This window comes from Varanus komodoensis, unplaced genomic scaffold (assembly GCF_004798865.1).
Source record: "Varanus komodoensis strain SLA01 unplaced genomic scaffold, ASM479886v1 scaffold18_3, whole genome shotgun sequence".
In the NCBI taxonomy this organism is placed as follows: Eukaryota; Metazoa; Chordata; class Lepidosauria; order Squamata; family Varanidae; genus Varanus; species Varanus komodoensis.
In genome coordinates, this window is record NW_025335549.1 from 4674320 (window position 1) to 4702177 (window position 27858).

Consider the following 27858-nt stretch of genomic DNA (forward strand, 5'->3'; position numbering starts at 1 on the left):
TCGTCCTTCGCCCTTGAAGGTCTCCTGCCTCGAGCCAGTGCTCCTTACATCATTTGGAAGACGCCTCCCATCATCCCTGTCCTGTCCGTGGTCCTAGCTGGCCGGCTGCGGCGGATGGGATTCGTAGCCCCACATGTCTGTGGCACACCGTGCGGGGACGGCGGGGTTAGTCCGAGGGGCTCCCGCGGGTTTTGAAGTGGCGAGAACAGCCGGCAACCCCTGCGATTCCTCCTCTCGGCTCATCCAGGAGTAAAACCCACCGTGCTCAACAGGAATGACCCCCAGATAAATACGCTGGTCGGGGGCTGCCTCCCGACGGCCCATCCCATGACCGCCGTTCACCAGTCACAAGTCCCACTATACGTTCAGTGCCGCGGACACCCTTCCCGTCACACACGCGCGCGCGCGCACACACACACGCACACGCACTCCAAGCGCGCGAAGAGGACAGCCGGGCGCGGGTAGCGCCTTCGCTCCGGAAAGCAGCGTCGCGTTCGCCCGCCCCAGCAGCGCGCACAGGGCTGCAGCGCGATCCGGCAGAGAGCCGTCGAGCGCGCGCCGCCGGACTTGCGCCCGGGGCAAGGCGCGCGGGAGCGCATCCTCAGTGCCGCCAGCCTCGCCTCGCCTCGCCTCGCCCTTGCGCTCTGCGCCTGATCCCCCGCGCCACCGCTCTCGCAACGCGCCACCCACTTAACCGCGGGTCCCCTTCCTTCCGTGCTCGCCTCTTCGCGGACTGGAGCGGCGGCCGCTGCTTGGGCGCGTCGTCCTCGCCCGCATTCCGTCTCTCCCTTTCGCTCTCCCTCCATCCTTTTTTCACCTTCCTTCCAGCGAGCGCACCCTCCCTTTTCCCCTCTGGTTGAGCCTGCGTTCCCCTCCCTCCCGAGTGTTTGTGTGTTTATGTCTATCTGTCCCCCCCCGCCGCCACCCCCGACAGGCGCACAGAGCGAGTCAGAGGCAATGCAGCTTTAAAGGGGACCAGTTGTTGCGGCTTTAAAGGGAGGTCCACGTGAGCTTCGTTCGGGTTTCCACTGATTGCACCGCCCGCCGCCGCCGCCGCCGCTCCTGAAATTGACACAGACGCCGCGTTTGGGCTTTTGCTGCAGTTTGCGTCGCCGCTAAGGAAGGGGCGCGCAGTGTCGCCGCCGCCGGGGCAGCAGCAGCAGCAACAGAAGAAGAGACGGAGACAGATGAAGTTTGAGCCTTAAGCCCCCGCGTGGCCCGATAGGGGGGCAACTTGTCTCTGTGGGCAGCCCAGGGAGGGGATGTGAGAGCGTTGACTTGCTCCCCCCCCCCAACTTTGCGTAGGAGAGGAGGAAGAGGAGGAGGGGGCAAAGAAGTCCTGCGCTACTGAGAGTCGGCGCCTCTCGAAGCCGATGAGCCCTTCCAGGCTGGGGTGAAGAAGAGGAAGAAGGAAGAAGAAAGGGGGGAGAAAGAGGGGGCCGGTGAGGATCCCACTAGCGAGGGCCTTGGGCAGCTGCCCTGCCGCTGCGCCGATGCCGGTCCGGTCAGTTTCGCTTCAGGTTCTGAGCTGCAGGCGCTGACGGAGAACCGATCACGCGAAATATGGGGCAGCCCGCGCCTCCAACTCTTCTCCTGCTGCTGGTGGGGCTTCTGGGGGAGTCCCGGGGAGGCTTTCCGAACACCATCAGTATAGGTAAGGATGCGCAGATCTCCCCCCCCACTCGAAACCTCTCCTTCCCACCCACCCACCCCTCCCTTTCAAAAGAACAGCTTTGGGGTTCCCTGGTGGGAGGATGGAGAGAAGCCTCTTCATCTTAAACTTGGGTACCCAACTGATTCCCACTGCCCACTTTTATTCTGGGTTCTTAACATTCCAGGGCAGGCACTTTGCAAAAAACCATTGTTTTCTGCTATAGTTGCTACTGGTATTAATATTAATATCATTGCTACTAATCATGTTAATATCGTACTATAATAGTGTATTCATAATAATGAAGGAGAGCGTAAATTCATAATGGATAGGGAATTGGAATGGAAAGCAAACCTCAAATTAGCTGTATTATTAATGCAGTGACTTGGACTGGCAGTGCCATTTGGAGCCCTGGAGTGTCTCCCAGGCCTTAATATTAATGATTGCATGCCTATTGTTCAGAATCATTTGAAAACCTTCACCCCCATTGAACCCAAGAACAAAACTTCCACGGCTTTCCTTGCTGGTGCTGGGCCACATGTAGACCTGCTTCTCTTTCTAACCCTGCCTTTGCCGAGTTCAATGGCAAAGAAGCCGCTGTGGTTTTCAGCGGCGCTGGCATGCCCCGGTTTGTTTAATACTGGGAGCCAGGCGTGTGCAGCTTCCTCTAAGTGGACCACATCCTCTGTCTTGAAACTGGGAGCTCTCCTGCATGCGCCTTGTCTTGTCTGTGTGGAGGGAGCAAAAGGACCCAGATGTGCCAGGGCTAATCCTCTGGACGTGGCACAGGGATCCTTGGGTGGCTGCTCTCTCTCCCGCAGGCAAGGGCCATACAGTGGACAAACCGAGGGCAGTGCAGCCAGACGGCGAAAATAATCAGTGCCTTGTCTGCCTGCATATGTCATCAAATGGGTACTGCATCAGTTGGATTCACCCCTCCCCTCCCCTCCCCTTTTCTTTTTTGCTATTGCACGAGTAGGAGTGTAAAATTTCCCTCCCACTTGGGTTCTTCTGGGGCACTGAGAAATGCCAAACCATGTTTAAAAATAGCATTTTATTCATTTAGCATAAGGCACTCTACCTCTCTCTCTTTCTTCTGGTAGCTACATCCGTTCCTACATGCTGCAGAAGGAACTGCGGGGGGGGGGGGGGGGGGGAGGTATCAGTGGTATTAATGCTGCTTTACTTCTGGCATACTGCCAAGTTGGGGAGAGACTGGATTGGTGTATAGAACGCATAAATACAATGAAAGAAGAAGTTCCATGAGAGTTTCTATCATTTCCTTCCCCCCACCCTGCTCTTTTTAGACAACTTGGATCCAAGACAGCCTTTAGGGAAATCTCTGCACGTTCCCAGTGAAACTCTTCACCTGTGCATAACCTGTGCTTTATATGAGCCTCTTGTTGGTCAGGATAGGTGCAGGATGGTATCCAAACGATTTAGAAAGAACTCATCTTTTCAACCTATATTTTGATGCTGAAATGCTTGCAGCTTGTGCTGACACCTGGATCCCGTGGTTCCTGATCCTATGCGAATCTGAGCTTTGTCAACATTCAGGAGAAAGTCTGTCTCACTGAGTTCAGTGGGGCTGACTGCCAAATAGCTATGCATAGGTTTGTTGCTGCCCGTGCATTTTGCTAGCCAGTGCTTCTTCCCAGAAAACACTCAGGCTGCTATTCCTTATGCACTTACCTTGGGGTAAGGCCCACTGAACTTAAACAGATTTACTTCTGAGTAGATGTGTACGGTTCCACTACTTGCATTTTGTTTGTAAATGCCAGTTTGGAGATACGTGCCCTGATGGGATCTTTGTCTGAATAAAGTTTCAATCCTGTCTACCCCCTCCCTGGGAATAAGTGCCATTGACTATCCCAAGACTCGCTTCAAAATAATAGTGTGTCCCATACACAGCTTTTAAGATTTTGAAGAAGTCCTACGGAACTTGCTAGGATTGATGTCCAAGGAAGCATGCTCTGGATCTCTGGCAGCCATCTGTATATGCGTGAATGTGTGTGATGTGGACATTATGTGCATATGCAATACAGATTGGAAGGGGCAGTCGTGCATATCCTTGTAACCTGTGGATCTGCTGTATTTTCTTCAAGGTTGGGTCATACTGGGTTTTAATGAGGCTTACTTTAAGGCAAATAAGAATGGTGCTAGGTTCTGAAAGATCCAAGATTCAGGACCACAGGGCCAAAAGAGAGAAATTGCAGAATGGTGTATATATGCTAGCTTGCACATTCTCTAAAGTCTCTCTCTCTCCCCCCTCCCTCCGTGTGTAAAGGACCTTTCTCCTAAGATACCCACATTTGAAGAAAAGAAAAGGGGGATGCACAAATATGGGGAGAAAGATTTTGGGGAGCAGCTAGAGGTGATGCACATGTAGGCGAAAAGCTAGTTAATGGGGGGGGGGGGTCTGATGCAGCAGAAATCATGAGGCCCCAGTATTCTGTATCCTAACCCTACACATGGGACTTCTTCAAAACTTTAAAATGTGTGCATGCCCATGTGCAGCAAGGAGGAGGGGAAGACAGCCAGCCAGAGAGCTGGGGCTGTGCATGTAGTGGGCCCTCCTTGAACACCTCCAGAGGGAAGTGAGCACAAGACCAGTTTTGCAATATTCTGTTTTTAAAGGGAGACGGAGATGTGGGAGGGAGGGGAGTAGTTGTGAGCTCTGGTTGTGAGCAGTGTGATCTATGTAACTCAGTTGCTTCAGATGCAGATCGTGGCATTGTCGCTTTGCGTTGCATGGTTGGCTATTCATAAATGCTTCTTAGTACGCATTCTTGTCACATTAAAAGTGCAGTTTTAACCCACCACCAGTATACAAGCCCACAAAACCTATTTTTAAAAATCTTCTCTCTGTTGTTAGGAGGGCTCTTCATGAGAAACACAGTCCAAGAGCACAGCGCATTTCGATTTGCCGTCCAGTTATACAACACAAACCAAAATTTCACGGAGAAACCTTTCCACTTGAACTACCATGTTGACCACCTGGATTCCTCCAACAGTTTTTCAGTGACAAATGCATGTAAGTAGTTAGATACATGGTCTTCTTATAGCAGTTGGCTGTTTGCAGGCCAATTCATTTTCTGTCCGTACCCTCTCTCCATTTTCCCGTCTTTGCTCTAATAAGCTATCAGAGCTGCACTTCATGTTTCGTGAGTTATATTGCAACAGCCCTGCCAAAGGAGAACTTAATTTGTCTTGCAGTGTTTCTTGCATGCCAATTACAGTTAACAAAAGGGTTGATTTTTATTATGTAAATACAGGCTGGTTTGTGTCTTTTCCAAATCTGATGGAAACCGTTCGAAGTCAAAAAGAGAAACATTTCTGTGTAGCTCTGTTTGTTTTAACTGTGATTCTAGCAGGTATTTAGAAGTAGTTGGGAACTTGGATAGAAGAGGGAGGGAGAAGGAGAGCTGAGGGGTGGGGAATGATTTTACAAATAATGTCTCCCAGAAGCAAACATTGTAGAGGATGCTTTTTCAAGTGACCTTGAGGTGGCAGAGGGAAATAGCATTACTGGCCTCCTTCTGCCTTAAAATAGCCTTTCTTCTTGCAAAGCACATCTTGGTAAAAACCAATGAGACTATGCAAAGTGATGGATGCCCTAGGAACTGGAGGGCAGGAGGGAAAACGTTGTAGGAAGTCTGGCAGCCTGGAAAAAGCAGAGGAAAAAATAGCACTGCAAATGCATCTGTTTTTCATAGCTATTTATGCTTTCCTTTCTCTTAAGAGAGGAAGAGGGGAACAGAAGGAATCAAAAGCAGTGTCATGTGACAACCCTTTAAGGCAGGAGCCCAGAAACTTTGATTTGGACCCCTGGAACTCTGGGAAGACCTTTGCCCCACCACCTTGCTATCCATGGACACTCTGGAATAAAGGCTTGGGGGCACTTTGCATCTTCTGTACGATTAACATTGACTTCCCAAAGAACTTTCTCTTTCTTTTTTCCAAATCTTTTAAAATTTATTTTCAGAAAATACAATAAAAAGAAGGAAATCTATAGGAAAGAAGGTGCCAAGGATCGTTCCACAGATTTTAACATGCAATATCAACATTTAAACACATTTATAATTAAGCCAATTTCGATCAGCCACCATCTCATCCAAGACATTCAGTTCTCAATCAGAAATGCCTCTGGTCTATTAAATTAGTTATGAATTATAACATTGCTTTGATTTAGAATGGGAACCACATATATTTGTAAAAACTGTATTTCTTTAACCATTATTTAAATTGCACATAATAAGTATTCCATCTTTGAGTGAATTCTTTAACTGGCCTTCTGTTGACATAATGACGGAGCAGTTTCTCAGTGGTTGCCCCCAAACTATGGAATGGCCTGCCAGGAGAGAGATGTTGGATATTCCAGAATGCCAACTTTAAGAGGGAGTTAAAGATATATCTATTTTGCCAGGGCTTTCTAGATTAGTTTCCAGACTAGTTTTATGTAACATGCTTGTTTTTTCTGAAATGTTCACTGTTGTTGGTTCTAATCTCCTGTAAACTGCACAGAACCTATGGGCATGTGAATATAGATAAAAATCAAAATAAATACATAAAATAAATCTGATCCACTCCCCCCCATCTGCTTCGATTGCCTTGCTTTGGCCCCTCATGTGCTTCAGTTCTTGCTCTCCACCCCCAAAAAATCTTTCTACCTGAGGATTTTTTTTCTGCAGTCAAATGTCTTCCTACATCCCTTTTTGCAAATGGGGGTATCTACAAGACAGAGTTCTTCAAAAAAGTAATGTGAGCATGCGCATGCATGCACGCACATGCACATGCGCACACACCCACACACATGTATGTACGTGAGCGTGCACATATGCACAGCTTTTAGAGCCTATGCACATTTTCTGTCCTGTGGGCCCGGTTCCCAGAACTTTTCCTTCCAGCACATCCCCTGGAAAGAACATAGTATGATTAATGAGAGCAAACTAATCTGCATTCCATACAGTGCAGCAGCATCTCTTCCGACACCCACCTAATAATTGGATGTCCATTTTTGCTTGAAGAGTGGGAGGGAGATTACAGCCCAACAGCATCTCTGGCTGTGATCTAAAATGGACTGAACCAAAAATCCAAGAAGTGAAGAAAGGAAATTAGGCTAGGAATCAGAAAACAAAGGAAGCGTTGCGTTTCTGTGCAATGCCACCACAGATGTTTTGCTCCCTTGCAATGCCAAACTTGAACTAATAGACCCTATCACCCTTGTCAACAACTAGCTACGTACTGGCCCACCTTGTAGATCCAGTGCAGGAGTGGGTGAGCGAAGGCCTCAGTTCATATTCCTTCTTTAAAAATGCTAATTAATGGTTGCATTTAGATACCATCCTTCCTCTAACAACGTTCCAAGGCTGAGAGCTGACATCTACCCAAGGTTTTACTGTTAACTTCACAGCGAAGCGATGCTTTGAACCTTCATTTCTCTAGTTCCAACATGTCCCTTTAGACTAAACCAGCCTTCCCTTGCTGGCTGGGGATGATGAGAGTTGCAGTCTACCCCAGCAATCCTAATGCATGTTGTCTGGGAATGATAGGTGTTACAGTCCAGTGTATCTGCAGGGCAGCAGATTGAAGAAAAGCTGCAGTAAATCTTGGTAGTTTTTATGGATTGCTGCCAAGTACTTTCCTTCTACCATTTTTTTCCTTTTTCATTTATGTGCAGCAAGAAGGCTGGCTTTGGCCTAAGCTTTTCCAGTTGTTTATCTTGCTTTAGAGATGTATATCTAAATCTCATCATCAAGCAAACTACTCTTGTTATCACAGCAATATTTGTGCAAACTTTTCTCCTAGATCTTTCAACTTAAGAATGGTGGGTGGGTGGGTGGGTGGCAGGGGGAAGGAGAACATCAAGCCCCATCAGGAGCATCCATACTAATGGGCAAGGTGTTGGAGAGCTAGTTTCAAATTAAGCAGGCCCCTTGGTAGAGCCCTCATGTTTTGTTTCTCATCGTCGTCTTGTAAGAAATCAAACTCTTCCAAAGTTTCAGTGAAAGTTTTGCAGTCCTGCCACGACATGCATTGCTGATGCGCTCCCAGGGAAGTCCTGTGACTTCTAGAAGCAGCTTGAGAGGTGGCATCAGCAGGGGAACTTGCTTCGATCTCCATGTTATGTACGGCATTGCTCCTTTTTACAATTGGAACATTGTTAAATGCACAAGGGCGGGCATTTTTTGGTCAGTTGACAACCCTAGTTCCCTTTCTTAAGCATTCCTTCTTCCCTCCCCACAAGCTATGTCTGTACTTGAGGTTTTATGTTAATAAGTCTGACCTGCTGGAGGAGACCTCTGCGTTGTAATCCTTAATGAATGTAATCCCTTCAAGGGACTCTATCGCAGACATAGTTTCCTTTAAATATCAATTATATGGTTTTAAACTGAAAGCTTTATACTTCTACAATAATTGATCATTAACAGCTTTTTAAAAACGGTGTTCCTTCTTGGGTCCTACTAAGACTACCAGCTGGTCTGTGATATCCAAGATGGAAAATCTGTACTGGCCCCATTCGCCATGGTTCGAACAAGGCAGGAGCAGCACACATAATGATGCGCTAAGTGACAGCTTCTTCTCCACCCTATGACATCTGAACTAGCTGCCTCTTTCTGGTGAAGGAAGGAAGTCGTGTGCTGGTAGATCATATCGAGGGGACAGGCTGCGGCTGCAAGATAAGAGCATGTTTTGTAAGCAGAATGTCTCATTCTCCATTCCCAGCTTTTCTAAGTGAGGAAGAGAAATAACTTCCCCTGAAACCATGAAAGTGCCTGAGCTTGTAATGCCCACCTCTTGGGCCAGCAGCCAGTGGCAGGAAGTGGTGGCAATGGGAAACACACAGCCTAATGTTGAGGCGTCATGTTGCGAGCTGGGGCTCTTCTGTAAAACATTGGCCTAAACATTTTCCAGATGTACAAAATCCTGGAATGAATCTCTGATCGCGGACAGAGTGGGTCATTGAACCCTACCTCACATTCTCCTTATGGGCAGGCCTGGGCACCATCCCTCCAGAAGGGGCCTTCTGAAAGCAAGCACACCTCCCCTCCGCAAACAGACCCTCCACGTGGGCTGCCGTCCTCTGGTGATGATGCGCCATGGAGTCAAGAGCCATGCCCACCTCGACTGCCCCTGAGAAACTCCCCTGCGCCGAGTTCCCTCCCACCAACTCCCCTCCCACCAACTGCACTTCTTGGTTGTTCCCAAAGGCTGCCTGCCCACCTGGGGAGCCTGGCCTTGAGATGAGCACCTCCGCTTCTCTCGTCTCAATGTCCAGGGATGGCCCACATTCTCAGACCCCTCCTGTGCCTTTTCTTCCTCCTCCAACTCTTCTGGAGACCAACCAGCAGCCCCTGAGAATGTGTGCTCAGAGCAGCCCTCTTTCTTGCTCCCAGCAGGAGGTGTCTTCGGGAATACCCCTGTGCAGGTATGAAATACTTTTCTCTTGTACTGACTAAGGGACTTCCTAAGGTAAGGAATGGACAGGCAGAAAGCTAGTCCATCCTCCATAGACAAGGTCCTGGATGTAGTGCTTTTAGTCAATATTGTACTAGTTGATTATGTTTAATTATCACAAACATCATTGCTCTTATTTTATATCTGCCTTCAAATTGCTTGGGGTGAAGAACATGTATCCCTCTAGATCAGGGGTGGGCAATTAATTTTCCTATGGTGCCACATGAGAAACTTTGACAGTTGTTAAGGGCTGGACCAATACACTTACAGCTCTGCTCAATATATATCTCTATAAAAACAGTAAATGAAACATTACAATGATACAATGAAAATGTGGAGCACAGAACAACACTATTAAATGAATATTCACAAAAACATTAACATTACATGAAAAGCAATAAATTCAATTCAATTTAACAGATCCTTCAAAATAAAAGCAGTGCAGTTGTATTGCTTGCATCTATTTTATGACAATATATATTTGCATTGACTTTTAATTTGCCAGTGACCTCATGCGGGCCAGTCAGGGTCAGCCATCAGGCCGGATGTGGCCCATGGGCCGTACAATGCCCAGGTCTGCTCTAGATTATGCTGAATTACAGCTCCGGTCATTCTCAACCACTGGCTATTCTGACAGGGAATTGGGATTTGGAATTGTGCAGCACCTGGCAGGCAATTCGTTCTCATCCTGGCCTGCAGTATACGAATATGAGCTCTCTGCTGGATCTGATTGATGGTCCACCTAGCCCATGGTCCTGCTTTTTATGCTGCCTACTCTTGGGTATTCTTGAAAGAGTCAAAACATGGTACCTTTACTGTGGAGGTTCTCCTTGGCCAGTGGCTCTTCTTCATCCTCTGTGAACTAATTCTTACACTCATCCAAGCTGGTGGAATCCCCACATCTGCTGGCTATGGATTCCATCAGCTAAATTTACTTTATATTAAGGAATTATTTTCCTTTATTTAATAGTAGATCCATGCCAAGACTAACTGACTTTGAATGGATGGGGCAGAATTCTAGTATCTGAAACACTGAATTATTTTTCTTTCTGTCCAAGCTTTCTACTCACTGCTCAGCAGAGCAGTAACATCTGTAGCTAAATAAATGGAAGAAAGGATTGGCGAAAGGGTGACCTTGTCCGAAATAAAATACTTGCATGGTGATAGATTATAGTAGCAGGCAGGGTGGAGGAAAGAAATATAATTTGTGGTCCTGCTCACTGAAGACTTAAGGCTTTGCAGCTACAAATAAATACTCAGATGGGCTGTGACTCTTTCCAGATCTGAAAGTAATTGCATTTGAAAAGTCGAAACCTCTTCATACATAGCAATTTGCCAAGGATGACGTCTCAGCTCTCTGCAGTGTATAAAGATGATCAGGCCTATCCATCACTAATGAAGTGGTGGTTTAATTTTATTTCTGCTGTATAGTGGTGAATAAATGTTCTTCTTGGAGTCTTGTGGCCACTCTTGGGCAAACTCCTTCCTTCAAGGTCCACTGTGCATCTTGTTTGAGATTTGTAGTTGATAGGTGACAAGTTTCAGTGGCCCTAACATCAAGCCTTCGGATTCATCTGTGTTTAAAGCTATTAATTTATAAACTCCGCAGGCAGCTCTGTAGATCATAATCTATGAAGGGCATCCGGAATCCCTAACTGGGCAAACTTGACATCTTATCAAGCAGGGAGTGTTAAACCTCATGTCCTTGAACCAAATTTGGCCTGCATAGGGCCAATCCAGCACTCGGTGGCTCTCGCTTTGTGCTGCGCCACTGATCATTTGCTGGTCTTCCAGCCTTTGTGCCATTTCCTCCCCATCCTGAAAGACTGAAGTTCAGTTACACTACGAGAGGCTGTCATTGTTTGCATTGTGCCACCACCATTTTCCATCAGCCCCACATACTATAGTGACACAACTTTTAAGAGCTTCTCTGGAAATAAATTCAGCCCTAGGCCTGAAAGAAGTTTGTCAGCCCTGCAATGCATGTTCATGACACGAAAAGCCTCGCCATAGCAGATGCTGCAAAAGCTGATGGGAAAATCCAAATTTCCTCACCAGTGATTTGATTGCACTAAACAGTTCAGACAGTATCTCCGCGTTAATTATAAATCCATTTTCTTGTAAGTCCATATACTGCATATAAAGAAAGGGTCAAAACTGACAAGTCCAGATACTTTCTAATATGTTTAACGATCCCTTTTTCATGCCATTGGGACATTTTTTACTCATTCATGTCAAATAAGGATATTACTCTCTTTGATTCTGTTCTTTTGAATGCCACTCAAAGATAGTTTAATGCTCATTGTAAGTGTCTAATTGTGACATGGAATAATCCCAGTAATGAGAAGAAAGGTTCAAGCTAGATTTTGCAAGTTCCCATACAAAGTTTTTTTAAATGCACCAAAGAGCGACCTTAGAGTTATCTCCACTGCGACACTGAACAGAATCGGGTGTTTTGCAAATATGTCTTGGAACTTATGCTGTTGACCAGTAAATTGCCTTGAGTGCTCCCTGAAGGGGAGGGCAGTTTGGAAATATATTGAATGCATAAATCTAGATTCCTGCTTGCTAAGCCCAAAGAGGTATGATGTGGCATATATCCTGGACTGACTGAACTCGAATTTAAATTGGTGATCTCGAGAATGTTTCCTAAGTTTACCAAGCAGGGGGAAAACTTGCCTTTGCTCTGCTGCATCCATTTTGCTGCAACCTGGTGCATTTCAAAGGTAACACAAAGCTACTTTGAAAGCAGAGGGGGAGGCAAGGAGGGGAATATCCAGCATTCACTGAAACTAACAATTGCCTTCAAAGGTGCAAAAACATTTGGATTGCCACATTTTTGATATGGTACTGTGCTTCCCCCTGGTTGTTTCCCCCAAAAACCTGAATCCCTCTTTTGACTACCCAGGTCAGGTTTCTAATTTGTGGTGGAGGAAGTGCTGATTGCCAAGTCAGTGCTTTGGCATTTGAAAAACCTGCAAGTGAATTAGACTTAGTGGACTGTTTTGCAGCTATGAGGGCTCTCTCTTCATCTGGGAGAAGCAACTGTCTGATCTGATGAGGTTTCTCAATTGCTTTGGGAGTCTGAGCAGGATGTAAGTTCCTGCTCAGAGGTCGTCAATGAGAGGTCGTTGAGGCCCCATCGGTGCGGGTGTTCAAGGACAGACTGGACGTCCACATGGTGGGCATGTTGTGAGTGGAGCCGGCTGGTGCCGGAGGTCAGACTAGATGGCCCGGAAGACCCCTTCTGACTTGCTCTGTTTTCTATGTTTCTATGTTTCTGAGTTGAGGTGAGCTGGTGAGTACAGAGGCAATGCAGAACTCGACTCCCATAAATGAGGCACCTTTGTCAGATAATGTTGGAACGGAGCAGCCGAAGCACATAACTCCATCAACAGTCTCTTTCGGTCTCTCAATCTCTCTCTGTCTCTCTCTCTGTCTGTCTCCCTCTCTTTCTCTCTTTCAGTCTCTCAATCTCTCTCTGTCTCTCTCTGTCTGTCTCCCTCTCTTTCTCTCTTTCGGTCTCTCAATCTCTCTCTGTCTCTCTCTCTGTCTGTCTCCCTCTCTTTCTCTCTTTCGGTCTCTCAATCTCTGTCTCTCTCTCGGTCTGTCTCCCTCTCTTTCTCTCTTTCGGTCTCTCAATCTCTGTCTCTCTCTCGGTCTGTCTCCCTCTCTTTCTCTCTTTCGGTCTCTCAATCTCTCTGTCTCTCTCTCTCTGTCTGTCTTTCTCTCTCCCTCTCTCAATCTCTCTCTCTCTCTCTCTCTCTCTCTCTCTCTCTCTCTTTCTCCAGGTTCCAATTAAAACCTCCACTAGGGTCTTTTACCATTAGTGTTTGAGTTATGCTTAAAGTTCCGTGGCTCCCGTTCCCTCGAAATAGCACTGCTGGTGCCTTTTCTGCTCTGCACTTGTGCTGCACTTCACAACATTTTTCTAGCCACTGCAGTGTCAGCTGATTAACACGCAGATCACATATTCTCCCCTCTCGCTGGCTCTCTCTGCACTGTCATTGAAAAAAAAGAATTGCTGTTGCACACCTTCATGGCCAACGAACGTGCGCTTGGATAATGCTCTGCTTGAAAGGAATATTGAGACAAGCACATCTACCCTCCCCCCCACGTGGAATTTTCCCAAGGAAAGGATTAGTTTTAATACTTTAAATAAAGGGGAACAAACCCTGTACGGAAATCTGCTGATCCTAGTGTTCTGGTGTTCTGGTGGCGAGATATACATGAACTGCAACAGCGAAGAGCTAATCACCTTAAACACTGCTAGTTAGATTGCTAGCTAGTAGCCAGGCTTCATCGCATTCTTCCAGCGAAATTGGCCAAGGTTTAATCTCCTTGGGCTAGCCACACAGTGTTGCTAGTACCAGACAATATGCATGCAGTACATGTTGATTTGTCTCCTGCGCTTGCCCTGGCACTTCCTCCTTTGCCGACTGGAGGGGAAAGAGCATAATTACCTAATTACCCTTGTTTGCTGAGATCCGTGCAAGCAGTTTGTCTGGGTGCTTATCTTCCAGTGGGGGGTTCATAGCATTTCCTTGATGAGGTCTTGCGGTTCATCTTCAAGTGCTTCGGGTGGGGCAGGGGGAGGAAGAGGGATTTCTCGGGGGTTGGACTGGAGCTACTTCGGCGTGGCAATGTTGCTCCAGGAATGGAGCATGGAGGCGCCCTGTGGGGCTGCAAGCTGGGTTGGGTGGGGACCTGTCCCTTCCTTTCAAGCTCCTCCACTCACGTACCGCCATTTCCCTGTTTGCTCCTGCTCAGTAATTCTGCTCTTCTCTGGGCATAAGCTTCCCTTCCTTTGCATCTGGGCATTTTCTAGCCAGCTGGCAACAAGACAACTCTGCTCAGATGGGTCAGCTCACTGCTGGCAAAGATGTTTCTCTTTTCAAGGCATTTCTGGAACACAAAGTACAAGGTGTGTGGAGGGTAGGGTAGAAACAGTGCCAAGAGTCCGATGTGCAGATTCCCTTTAGTATGACCTTGCCCACCAAGGCACCCTAAATGTGAATTCTGTAGGTCAGCTGTGCTCGCTGTGAAGGAATACTGCCCTTTATCTGTCATGGATCTCCCACCGCTCAGCTTCATGGGATGACCCCTTTGGGTTCTAGTATTATGAGACAGGGAGCAGAAGGCCTCCCTCTCCACTTTCTCCACACTGTGCATGGCTTTGCACACTGATCCTTGCTCCTGTCACTTGGCTTTTTGCTGTGCAGAGCACCCTCTCAATCCTTTGGGTGGCCCTCCTTGCACATTTTCCAATATGTGCTTTTTGGCACGACAGAACTGCACACGTGTCTTTCTTTAGCACCTCGGTATGGGATACTTGTGTGTTGGTGTGGGGTGCATGCAAAAGACTCGTGTCTTTTTTCAGCCACTGTATGTCACACTCCCAGGCCTTGTTTCCTCACTCACTCCATTTGTCCTCTCTTGGTATTGACTGTCTGCAGCCATGAATTTCTGTAGGCGTTCTAGTGGAGCCTGGCCTCATGGGGCCCAATGCCAGGACGCATGGTTAGCAAGGGCCATGGCCCTGGTTTTATGAATTGTTCTTGTCTGCTTAGAGATCTCTGCTATTTGGTCTATAGAAATGAGATTAATAATACTATCTCTCAACCTCTCAGGCTTCCCTGAGCCTTTTGAGATTAGCAAGAGTCCTCACAGTAGCTGGTGGGTCAGGGGATAGATTTCCCCAGCAACAATAGATTTCTTTGCAGAAATAGGAAGCATTTGGAGACAGCTTGGTCTTGAACAGGCCATTACAGCTCTCTAGCTTTATGAAAGATTTGGTCCTGCTGAAAATAAAAATTTTTGGCACTTGCTGGTTATACGGACTGGCACAGCTACTTGCATTTCAGGTCCCTCCTTCAGGGCACAGCCATGGGAACCATTATGTTGAATGCTTGCCTTTCTGAAGCTGGCACTGCACTACCACTCTGCAGTCTTCTGAGCAACATCTCACTCCTCTTACTTTTTTCTCACTGGCAAAGATAACCAGCTGAAATGGTGGCTTTTGCTGCTGTGTATGAGCACTTCATCCTAGCCAAGAAAGAGACTGACTTAGAGTTCCTGTATAAAATGAAGTTTAGGGAGTGAGGCTTCTATTTGCCATTGAGTTCAGGAGGAACATGACTGAACTCCATTGGGAATATTCACATGAGAGAGATGTAAGCAGTGAGCCAAATCTTTGACAAATTCGATACAGCAGACAGCGTCTCAGATCCAAGGGAGCATGGAGGTTCGTGGCAAGCAAGAGAGCAGTACAGATATTGGCATAAAGGGCTGCTTGGGAAGGCTTGCAGGAGGGAGAGGAGAAACTACATCCTGAACGAATAGCAGGAATGTGAAATGGATGCCATGTTGGACTGTTAGCAGTGCAGAAGCCAGATAGAGATTTCCCTGTATGGACATTAAGACATCATCTGAGCCCTTTCTCCAGGTGCCTGCACCAGTTGCAGCAAGGTGGTTAGGTACAATAAGTGGCATCTCATTTGTAGAAAGCTCACCCCAGAAAGTCTTGCCTACCTTTTGATCTCTCCTGTACCACTTGACCTTTTTTTTCTCCCAGCCTTTTTGACAACATTTGGTGCTTCCAATGTTTTATTCTGCTGCTGTTTTAAATTTCATTTAAAAATTTATGCTTTTTATGGTTTTGCTTTACTTTTTCATGCTTTATACATTGCCCAAACAACTTTGGCAATTGAGCAGTATAAATGTACATCTAATAAATACAATATTTTGAAGTCTCTGATTAAACTTATATCAACAAATCTTCAACTTCCAAACACATTAGACCTTCCTGACTGTTAGAGCAATGCGACAATGAAACCAGTGACCTAGGGAGGCCGTGGGCTCCCCCTCATTGGAGGCATACAGGAGGCAGCTGGGCAGCCATCTGCCAGGAATGGGGACCTGCACTGAGATGGGAGTTGTTGTTGTTGTTGTTATTATTATTATAACATTTCTATGCCACCCCTTGCCGAAACCTCGGGGCGGCTTACAACACAATAAAATACATTGAAATACAATAGTACATAATAAGTTGGCCTTGATGGCTTTATAGGCCTCTTCCAACTCTACTATCCCATGATTCCATGATTCACATTGCTGGCCCATTAAAAAAAAAGTTTTATTGCACAGCTTCAATGCTGATGAAACAGTAAATGTTTTGCTGAAATTATATACCCATATTTAGAAGGCTGATTATGTGGTGAACCCAACATCACTTTCTATCTACATAGTGCTATTTGCTTCTTATGTCCCAAAAACAAAGGGGAAAAATACAAGGTCCCTATCCCCAACAAGAGTTTAAGTCAATACTAGTAAAGACAAAACTAGAGAAGGCCCATGCCCTTCGAATGTAGTTAATGTAACTAATACAGATTAAGGAATCGAGGCTACATTTAGCAGAGAGAAATGGAGCAGTGGTATGTACAGATGCAAGGAGAAACTCTCAAAGGCAGGGAGTTGCTGGAATAAATGAGTGGACCTGATTCACCAAAGCATTTCAGAGTTAGACAGTACGTTAATCTAGTCAGATCTTGTGCTCAATGCGCAATCAAAGAGTTATTGCTTTTTAAATAATATTTCACTACCATGCTTCATTAAATGCATTTTGGGGAGGTGTTCAGCAATATGTGTGTGTGATTATTTAAAGCTGAATATAAGGAATGCTAATATTAAGCAGTCCTGCTAGACGACAGCAGAGAGATAAATATAGGAAGATTGGTGTGTGTTAATCTGTTCCTGAAGATGTTACAAGGAGGCAGCAGGACAAACTTCTTCAGAAACAGTATTCCAAAGCTGGGCTGCCACCACCAAAAAGTCTCTCCCTTGTGATGCATAGCATGCTTCTGATAAAGACGAGCCTCTTGGAATGGAGCCTCAACAAAAGATCTTAAGGCATTGGCAGGCAGCTGCAGGGTTCTTTGAGGTACTTGGGACCCAAGTGATTCAGAACCTGAAAGAGAAGCACTAAAACTTTGAAAACAGCAGGGCAAGTTCTCTGGGATCAGTGTAATGTGACCCCATTTGCACTTGGGTTTCAATTTGACCGTTAAAAGAGCTGTCCAGGGTGCTGAACTATATCCCCTGAATGATCTGTCATAACATACAACCTCGTTTGCTAGGATGGTGCCAAGCATGAGTCTCCATTTTCCTGGATTCTTGTTTGGAATACTCAGGTCTAAAAGCCAGAGTGAACTGCAGTCACTTGAGAGTTTGCATGAGTGGAGCTCGTCTCAATGTCAATGTACGAGTATTGCTTTATTTTGAAAATGAAAAAAATCGAGGTGCCTCATTAACTTGGCTTAATGTCAAAAGGGCAGCACCATTGTCAGCCTATCTGCCCATCTGAAACATCAGACAGAGCTCACTGTGACTTCATCCCTGACATTTTCATTACAATGCCGTTTAGGTCACCCTTGCAGAAACTTCTTATGATGGTAATTAGCAGTTTGAGGAAGTCTCCTGCGTCCAGCCACCATGGGATATTTGCTTTTCTCAGCATGTGCATAATTTAATGCTCACCAAAAAGGAGAGTCTTCTTTGTCAAACTGCAAATCTCTGTTCCTGTGTTCTCCCTGTTAGTGGCTAGATAGTGGATATTTGATCTACTCTCCTATCTGTTGATTGTGAGCTATACGTTTCTTTATAAAACCCTGTGTCCTTCAGCAACTATGCACAGCTGAGTATACTGTGTCATTGAAAGTCTCCAAGGTGACCAAGGGTTGATCAAATGTGAGAGAGCATGCCTTACCCATCAAGGGCAGCATCCTACCTTTAAGAAAGTGATTACGGTGCAATTGTTCATGTGAGCCTCCAGCAGGAAGCAAGTCCAAGGGCTCCGAAGGTGTGATTAGTAAGGCCAGTTTCTGCACACACTGCCTGCTGCCTATACACATGTGGTGCAAGCAGAATTCTGCTTCTGCACACAAAACATTTGGGTTTTGGATACTTGGTGGGAGAATAAGTACCAAGTAGGGGCCCTTTGGCATTCCCTTGCATTCACAGGCTTAAAAAGTCTGAAGAGTGCAAGAACCAGATTCTGGGAGAATCTTGGCATCACTAAACCTCAGTCTTCTTGGTCAACTGTTCGGAGCTTGGGATGAGTACTTTTCTCTAGAAGATCCTGAGGTGTACATCTTAAGGGTTCCAGCCAGAAAAGGGTAACAAATTTATTCTTCTTCACTTCAGACATTTAGGACAGTGGAAGGCCATGTGGTGCTCACAGGTATGTGTCCTTGGGTGCCCTTTTTCAGCACTACCAAGCTATGGTACACCTCCCAGTGGAACAAAAAGTAACACATTTTTGTAGAGGGAATTGCCGTGAGCGAGTTGAATGGAGTTGCTCAGCATGATGGGGCTCTGTCTTGTACTTGGTGTTTGGGGCAGACTATCTGTTTTTTGCCACTCTTCTCATGGCAGCAACTTTGTGGTGATGCCCAGGACACCAGCCAGTGCAAACAAATTACTAAATGTCCCCAAATGTTTGTGTGTCTGGACTTAGAGCAACCCCATGAAGAATAGAAGCAGTTAAAACCAACGTTCTTAAAAAGGCATTCAAACAATCCAGCAGCAAGCAAATTGTGTTTATGTAGGCTTAATATGCCATTACTGTCAGAAGACGATGAGCTACTAAATCTTTCTTCAGGTAGAGCGTGACTTCAGAGCAGTGTGTTAGCAGTGGAGAAATGATACCGTACTGCAACCTCATGGCTTTCATCTAGCTGCATCTATTTGCAGTGGTTGGATCTGAACTTCTGGGACAGAAAAATTATCTGAAAGCCAAGAGAATTTTGCATACTTCAAATTCCCATCAAAGGTCACCTCAAAGAACTGCTTGTTTCAGAAGGAGTAAATTCATTCTATCCAGCACTCCTAAACTGTTGCTTTCAAGGATGCTAGCTTTAAAAAATGTTTCTGGTGAAGCAGCTCACTAATTTGGATGATCTTAAGACTTGTATTACATGGCTGGTGAATTTTTAATAAATTACATCCTCTTTGGAATGTGATCAGCAATGTGTATATGTCACATAGAAGCCACTACCTTGAATTTGCAAGAGCTGAGCAAGGCTGCCATGGACAGGATATTTTGGCAGTCTGTCATTTATAGGGTTACTATAAGTCGGAGATGACTTGATGACACATAACAACATGTGCTGCATGTGTATCATTCACATCAGACAATGAAGGTTACAACTCAAGCATCTTTCTGCTAGTTTGGCCATTCAACTGGTCTGTAATTTTTTTAAAAAAATTCCGGTGGAGTGACATTTGCTGAGTTAAGTCTTGTACTTTTTTAGAGCTTTGTAAGAGATTAGTGTCCTCACGGGATCCTCAATGTAGTGGTCCTGACTTTGACACTTTATAGAACATTAAATGCTATTCCACTGATTGCACCAAATGAGGTATCAGGATGAGTCTGCAATCTTCTCTTCTGTGTACATCATTCCTTCTGCTTTGAGTTTCATTTTGCCAAACAAAACACTTTGTCTCAGTCTCCCCTGGGAACCGCATTTTACTACAGACCCATTGTTATGGTGCTCGGGTGCCCAAGCTTTACTGAGGACAGAGCTGTGATGAAAGAGCAGTCAGAGGACAGCCCTTGGAGGCACCTTGAAGGCACCTTCTACTCCGGAGGTGGGCAACAGAGAAAGTGGCCATATACTAAGTGCCAACATTTGCCCATCTAACTTAGTATTGTCCCATATTCCCAGTGGCTCTGTAGTTTTTCACAAGGGAGAATTTCACAGCCCTATCTTGAGATGTTAGGGATGGGCCTGAGACCTTCTCCATCAACGCAGGTGCTCCAGCACATCCTTTCTCTTGAGTCCCTCCAGCTGTTGATGGGACCCAAGTCAGTATGGGCAAAGGGGGGAGGATGGGAATTGTACTTCAACACCTGGATGATCCATGTTCTTCATCCCTATTGAAAGGGTTGTCTAGTCCAAGTCTCCATTAGAGGAAAGCAGAAGCCAAGAATGGCAACAGTGAGCACCTGGATAGCAAACTGAGCTCAGCTGGTTGGTCTTCCCTCTTCTGGGGAGTTTCAGATATTTAAATTGAAGCCTTTACAAATTGCATTGTGGAATAAATGCATGTTTTTTGCAAATCTGTCCTCTCCTTTCAATTTAAATTTTGTGTGTTTGTAAATTTACACTGGTACATATAAATTAGCATATGCAAATTTAATGCAAATCTGTGCTCTTTTCAGCGATGTCTTTCTCATTGATGGAGCAAGGCATAAATTGTCATTCTTATAAGCTATTTGTACCAATTAGGAATAAAAGATACCCATTGCTATCTTGTGATCCCTTGTGCCAAGCAAAGGAGCTGAAGAAATTCCCAAGGGTTTAATAATTCCCTGTAAATGTTGGTGCTTTACATTTTTCTCCCTTTTTAAAATCAAAGCTTCCTTTTAGAACAGTTTCAGCCTTGTCAGTTGCTGAGAAAAGCTTTATAATGCAAGCTGTGATCTATCTGCGTCCCCGGAGCCATGGGGCCAGAGCCACAAAGAAAAGGGTGAACCTCTAACATTCATGCTGAAAAGAAGGGCCTCATTTTATACTCTGAAGCCTAATTATGAGCGGTAAAGAGTGAACGTTCTCTTCCCCCTTTCACTATTGATTAGCATTGGCACGAAACACAAGCTGGCATGATTCGAAGCTGGGATCACGCTTCAGGGTCCGGAGCTGGGTGCATGGCAAGTGGCGATGTGGGCCGACTGCAGACATCTGAGCCTTGCAGGGCACCATCTTTCCTGCTAGGGGCAGGAGGAACCCCCATGGGTGGAAGAGGATGTTGCCTGCCCCATATGTTTAGCCAGGAGCTTCAGGATCAACATCCTCCGAAGGAGGGTGTGTGGACAGCGTCGCATAGCCATGTGCTGGCATGTTAGACTTCGCCACTAGATTCAGTGGCGCTCATGCATGTAACTTGACTTCCCCCTTACCCTTGCTCCCAAGGTGCCCTTGCTATTAGCTTTGATTGATTAATGGTTGTGAGTCCTGGGTTCTAGTCCTCATGAAGCTGAGCATGAAGCTGATCGGATGACTATGGGCTGGTCACAGCCACTCCGTCTAACCTCCATCCCAGGGTTCTTGTGAGGATAAAATAGACTGGAGGGGGGCCATGCAAGATACGGTGGAGTCCTTTCAAGAGGAAAAAGTCTGGAATACCAATATAAATAATTAACCATTAAAAATAGCCATCAAAGCACAGTAAAATAATTACTCAACCACAGGTATGCTCCTTAACGTACCTGGTGTGGCTGGCATTTTTGGTTGTTGCCTTGAATAACATCTGATGCATTGGTTTTACAAATCAACTCAGCATTTTGGGTTTGGAAAGGCCAGTGAAATACAGGGGAAACTGCTGATTATCTGAAAACTTTGCCAGTTGTTTGGAAGAACTTCTATTGATTTCTGTTTATAGGGCTATTCATTTTGGCACTGGCACTAGTACAATGCAACTATTATTGGGATATGAAATGAAGCCCTGAGTTACACCTTCCTTGTATGCTGTAAATACAAGGTTTCTATTATAGCTGTTTTAGTGGTGACTGCATTGGAGAGCCATTCGAAGCTTCAGAGTATTTTTAAGGATGCTTAAAAGGAAAGGATAATAGGGCATTTCTGCTTTAAGAATCAAAAGATCACTCTAATGCTTTCAAAAGAGGCAGAGTTAAGGAACAGCAATTCTGCTGCTGTGGTGAAACTCTGAAGAGCAGTTGCCGGGTCTCATGAACAAACCTCTGCAGAACAGTCTCCTGGGCAAAAGGAAATCTGCATTATCATATTAGTGGCCCTTTCCTCAGTCTTTCATAGGTTGAAAGCAATCATCTTCTACAGATCTGGCGACTACCTGAACTCTAACCAGCAATTCAGCACGTAGTATTCTTTCTACTATCTGTTGCCATCTTTCAGCTTACTCGCCTTCTCTGTTCGCCACATTTCCCTTCCTCCCCCAGCCCCCACTGCTAACAACTCCCCTCCTACAGTGAGATTCCCCAGGGGAACTTAATTACTAAATAGGTGAACTGGAACTAACAACAAAAATTGGTTCTGTTAATCTGGGCTTGAACGGAGAGAGTGGCTTTCTTTCTCCCTGACAAAAGGGGATTGTGTGTTCGCACAATCCCCTTTTGTCAGTGCTCGGTGCTCTACAAGGAGCCACCCCACCTCCATGGTGCATGGCTCCTTTAAATTGAACCCACATAAACTGTACCTTTGCCCTTTCATGGCCACTCAACTCCATCGCTTACTTAGCATTTTCCCCCTCTCCTTGGCCCATGTCAATTGATGTATTTGATTCAGTGGATCCAGCTCCAAAACAGAGTTGTGCTATATGTGTTAATCTTTCAGGTTCCACAAGACCTTTTGCTGTTTTGACCCGTCTGTCTCTTAAACTGCAGTCCCCGCGAAGGAAGAAAATGCAGCTGATGCATGACCACGATTTAAATCAAGGAGTGGACCATTGCAGGCCCCATAGGTTTCTTCCTCTCTCATAATATTAGAACCCAGATAAAGCTGGTTTGTGGGGGGTTCAGCACATATAAAAGGAAGACCTTTTTCTCAAAGCACATAGAACTATGAGATTCACTGCCACATGAGGTAGTGGTGGCGTGGATCTGGATGGCTTTAGAAGGGGATTAGACAAATGCATGGAAGAGAAGGCCAGGAAAGGCTACTGGTCCTGGTGGCCATGTGCTCCCTCCAGTGTCATAGACGTTGTGCCTGTGCACCCCAGTGGTGGGAGGTTGGTGTGGCCGCGTGCTGTGGCACTTCCAGGTTTCTCTTGGGCAGCTGGTTTGCCATTGTGGGAACACAGTGCTGGACTAAATAGACCCTTGGTCTGATTCAGCAGGGTGCTTAGGTTCTTATGTTAGTTGTAAACCAGTGAAATTAAGCAGTGGTAGGCAGCTGTTGGGCTTACAGGATCTCAGAAGCTTTTTTTTTTTTTTTTAAAGAAAACCCCAAGACCAACTAATCATGGCCTAGTGCAACAAACAAACAAACACACCTGTTGTATTAAAGAATTCTGAATCTGAGCATTCATTAAGATCAGAACAGAACTCAGCTTGCAATCTTGAAACAGCACTGAAACAGCATTCCTAGTTGCCCCAAAATTTCTTCATTTCAGCATTATAATTTCAGAGTGCCTGCATGCAGAGCCAAGGAGAAGTCATCCTGTTGCTGCTGCTGTTAAGGAACCAGGAATGACTCAGTCATGGATGCCCCCCACCCCAAAGGTCCATGTTGTTTCTTTTGGGCACCAGATGAAGACCCCTACCCACCCATAGGGTGGTACAGAAATGAGAGAGAGTGAGAGAATCCACTTGACTGGAATTCATAATTTTATAAACTTCACTTGTGTTCTTTCCCCCAATTTCTTTCTTCTTTTAACATAAAAAGCAACCAACCAAATGCTTTGCTCATTACTCATGAAGAAAATTCACCAATGGTGCTTATCCACGAACAGCTATGTTTCAAAACTTTCAGTAACCATTGCGTTAGTCCATTCATCATGGGGAAAGTGCTCCAGTCAAAAAAGCAAGGAGAAATAATTTGGAAAGTATTCACTCCACTGCTTGATTGGGCTCAAATTCATCCAGTGGTTGATGGATTACAGCCCCACAGTTGAAATACAGAGGTCCCTAGAGTGGATACAGCATTCCCCTGACAGTGAGTCCACCAGCCATTGAATCAAATGAGAAGATGATGCCCGGAAACATCTGGTGTTTCAAAGCTTGGAATAACTGTTGCTGTTAACTTTCTGAATTCCTCTGGACAAGAAAATAATAATAATAACCACTGTGGCCATTTTTGGCTGAAACAAACTCTTAAAAAGTTTGCTGTCCTTTATGTTGTCCCTTGGCTAATGGAGTGTTCATTCATTCATAAACATCTTCAGCCACTTACTCTTCTTTGTACTGAATTCTCCAGGGAAAAGCTCAGCAGATGGTTGTTTGGCTGCTGCTTCTCTTCCCTGATCAACTGCAATCTGTTTCTCCAAATAAGACTCTTCAAACAATATACCTTCCCTTTGCTAATAATAACCTAATCAACTCAGAGGGCAGGTGTGGACAGAAGTGGAGCCAAACCAGGGTCACTGAGAACCGAATGGGTGATAGCAACATGCTTGAGTAAAACCTGTTCTCATGGAGCAGTGAGACATTTTTAGTTTTTCATGTGCGGTTCATAGCATCATAGAATAGTAGAGGAGCCAGAGGGACATCAGGTCAGGCCCTTGCTCAGTGCAGGACCCCAGGTTAAATCATCCCTCTCAGATGGGCTGGTGGAGCCTGGGCATGGAAGGATGCCATGGCAGAGCTTTTTCATTGGCAGGGTTGCCAATTGAACAGGTGCTAAGAACATAAAAAGAGCCATGCCACAGGAGCGTAAGGGACCATTCAGGACAGCTTTCTATCCACACAACGCCGACCCTGCTGCCCATGAGAAACCCATGAGTAGGACCTGTGCAGCCTCAGCCTCCTGCCCAAGTTCCCTGCCACCTGGTGTCACTGGCCTGCAGCCTTTGACACTGGATGTTGCAGATGGCCATCAGGACTAGTAGCCGTGGATAGCCTTTTTCTCCTAGAATTTGCCCAGTCCTTTTTTGAAGAAACCCCAATTAGTGGCCATCACTATATCTTGTGTAGTGGAATTCACAGTTGAACTTGAACTGTGTTGAACTGAACTCCATAGTTTACTTCTTCTGTACAAAGGAAGGAGTATCTGTCCCAAATCTCCCACCTTCACTCATTTCCCCTTTGAGTGTGAGAAGAAAAGCATTTTCCTGACCACTTTCTCCATACCATGGAGTATTATGTATGCCCTTACCATGTCTCCCCCCCCCCCCACCAATGTTGTATCTCCCACCTACCCCTCGCAGTTTTAGCTACGATCCTCACCTAGCCGTGTGGCAACAAGTCTCACTCCCAGTCGTATTAGTGGGTGGTTTGCTCTTGAATGGATGATGAAAACCTACTTGCTTTACATAAGATTTGTTCCTGGTGAAGATGAAAACTGCTAGAATTGGTTTATGGATCAACCCTAAACCTGAATCTTAGGACTCTCCATAATGTCGTGCTCATGGGCATTGTCATGATGAGCGCTTGCGCTCGTTGACCACTGCAGACGGTGCGTGTGCTCTGCAGAACGCTGCGTGGAGTCATTCAGAGTAGTATTTTCCACAGAGGCAAGATAGAGTGCCACATCCTGTGGCAAGTCTCTGCAATTTGAGGGTTGCATTCCCTTCAACTACTATATAATACTACATAATTTTGTCTCAATTGATGTTTTTTTCCCAGAGTGCCCACTAAAAAATCTGACCCTGTTAATATAAAGACATTCAAGCTACTCTTTACCTTAGCCCGCTCTACTCCCTGCTGAGGAATCTGCCCAGTGCAAGTGACATGCCTGAATTACAGCCAGTCTCTGTATTTTCCTCAATGGGTTCCAGATATTTCTTCTTTGCTCCAGAAGGTGACATGCAAGATGAGGCCTGCAACATCTACCAGTGACTAATTCATTTAGTCTACTAATCTCCATCCTGAATCTAAACTGTGAAACTCATGACTTCAACATCTGGGCTCATTTTTGTTCTCCTGTCCACACTCAGGTTGTTTACATATCTATCCTGATTAAGAGTTCTCGAGGACACCATTCCTTTGTGACATTTTGGTTGGCCTTCATAAAAATATTCCTCAACAGTGCATTTGGGATGTTTAAAAATTTCCCCAAGATGATGCTGAAAAAATATAAAGGGATGTGAAATTCCTTTCTTCGATTGTGACCATTTGATAGTACCCTAGAACATCACATTGATGACTGAGCTCCAGAATGTGGCCGACCATCCTTTTGTGACTAGTGAAGGTAGTTCAGAATAGCTCAAAGATGGCAGCGGTACTGTTTGGCCACTCTGCATGGAGACGCAGTTGATAAATAGCCAAGTCACCAAAGCTGATTCAGGAAAGAACATGGAGCTGTCTGTTTATCATTTTATGAACGAGCTGTATAAAGAGAGAGATGAAGTGTTTGTTGCCTTTTGCTGAGTCATGAAATGAGCGGTTTGTAGGGCATCTGTTGACTGTGCCAATTTATCCATATGAATCAGGGACTGCCAAAGAATCCATCTGGAAGCAGCTTTCTTGAATGGAAATAGCAGGACATGGAGGCAAGAAAGCTCTTCTGTTATTATTTCCCAGCTACCAGCATTCAGTGGCATGTTGCTTCTGAACTTTGGAGATCCATGTTTGTGCCATAGATAAATTGACTACATGGATTTGTTTAATTTGCATTGATTTTTTTTCAGATCTTCCTGCAACCATCTACCTAGCAGCTCTCACGTGGGATCAGGGCCGCAGATTCGGTCAGTCATGCACTTTGTCTGCCTGAATCTGCTGGCAATCAATTGCACTGGGTGATCCCGAGTTCTGACATGATGAGGGAGAAAGAGGGAGAAGCTTTGTTCCTTGAGTCTTCATAAAGTTCAGACAATTAACCCAGATCATGGTTATTGTTGTTGTTGTTGGCTTTAAATTGCTACAGGTTCCTGCACATGCAGCTTGTCCCTCATAAGCCAAGGCATCAGGGATTGTAATGAGGTAGAAATTCTAAGGGCCAGTCCAATTACGGTCATTCCTTGAGCAAATTGCTGTGCTGCCCTGGCATGTAATTGGGGTAGGGTTACTAGGTACATGCTCATTGTCCTGGCCAGGGTCAAGGATCCTCCAAGAGTGAATTCTCCACCATCCGCACCACCAGCTTCACAGAGGAATCAGGGCTGTCCAGCTTGGATCCCACTCCCTTCCACTCCCTGTGACGAAGCCCTGCTACTTTCTGACTCTAAGGTGTGGCCTCAGACTCTTCCAGTAAGCAAGAAGGTTTTGCAGGAGCATTCATCCACTCACTCCTCTTAGTATTGGCCTTTCCCCAGAAGATGCCAACACCAGCAGGGAGGTGTTTTTGCTCTTTAAAGCCCAGGAGCAGCACTTAAGGAGCGAGCTCCCAGAAGGATGTTACTGGCTATAAGACTCTGCCAGGCCTTTGGGGGTCACTCTACCCTTGAGATGCTGGATTGCTAGCCACGGTCCATGAGCCAGATTGGGATTCTCTGGCCTCATACCCAGAGGTGTCATATCTTCACAGCCACATTACCTTGTGCCAGCTCACACCGGGATGGTGATTTCCCTGAAAAATACCAGCAAAGAAAACCCAGTGCAACTTTTGTTCTGGCTTGAAATATCCTGTCATTTGATCACTGCACAGGATAAGGCACTTAATGGGTCTGAGGCTTTACTGTTGATTGGTCTAAGCTTCTTATATTTTAGGACTTTTGTTTCTGATTATGCCTTTTTCAGGTGGTTATCTTTGTAAACCACCCAGAGTGCACTGGCAATTGGGCAGTAGAGAAAATGGAATAAATGAAATGAAACTAATCTTTTAATTAGCCTGCTGGGGTGTCCAGACAAAAGACCTCTTCTACACTGCCTGTCAGGGTAGGGTCCTATTTACTGTGGAGCAGGTGGCTATCTTTTTAAAATTGTGGTGAGCATGAGAGCTCAGCGCTTAACCATAAAAACAAAAACTGGCTTAGTTGTAAGGATTCAGTTGTTGCTCTGTTAGTTGTGTTACCTAAACAAGTTACATGGCCAGGGCGACTTATTGTTACTTATTTTATATTGTTATTTTTATATTGTTATTTTAGTATTTTACTTCATGTTGTGAGCCGCCCCGAGG

General features: G+C 45.5%; 1 protein-coding gene across 1 annotated transcript in view; it reads left to right on the forward strand.

The window, feature by feature from the left end:
- Positions 1-1563: 1563 nt before the first annotated feature.
- Positions 1564-27858, forward strand: part of GRIA3 (glutamate ionotropic receptor AMPA type subunit 3) — a 139718-nt gene continuing 113423 nt past the window's right edge. The window contains exons 1-2 of the mRNA XM_044427159.1: positions 1564-1654; positions 4527-4685. Of these exons, the coding sequence (XP_044283094.1) occupies positions 1564-1654; positions 4527-4685 (250 nt within the window). The remainder of the gene's footprint in view (positions 1655-4526; positions 4686-27858) is intronic.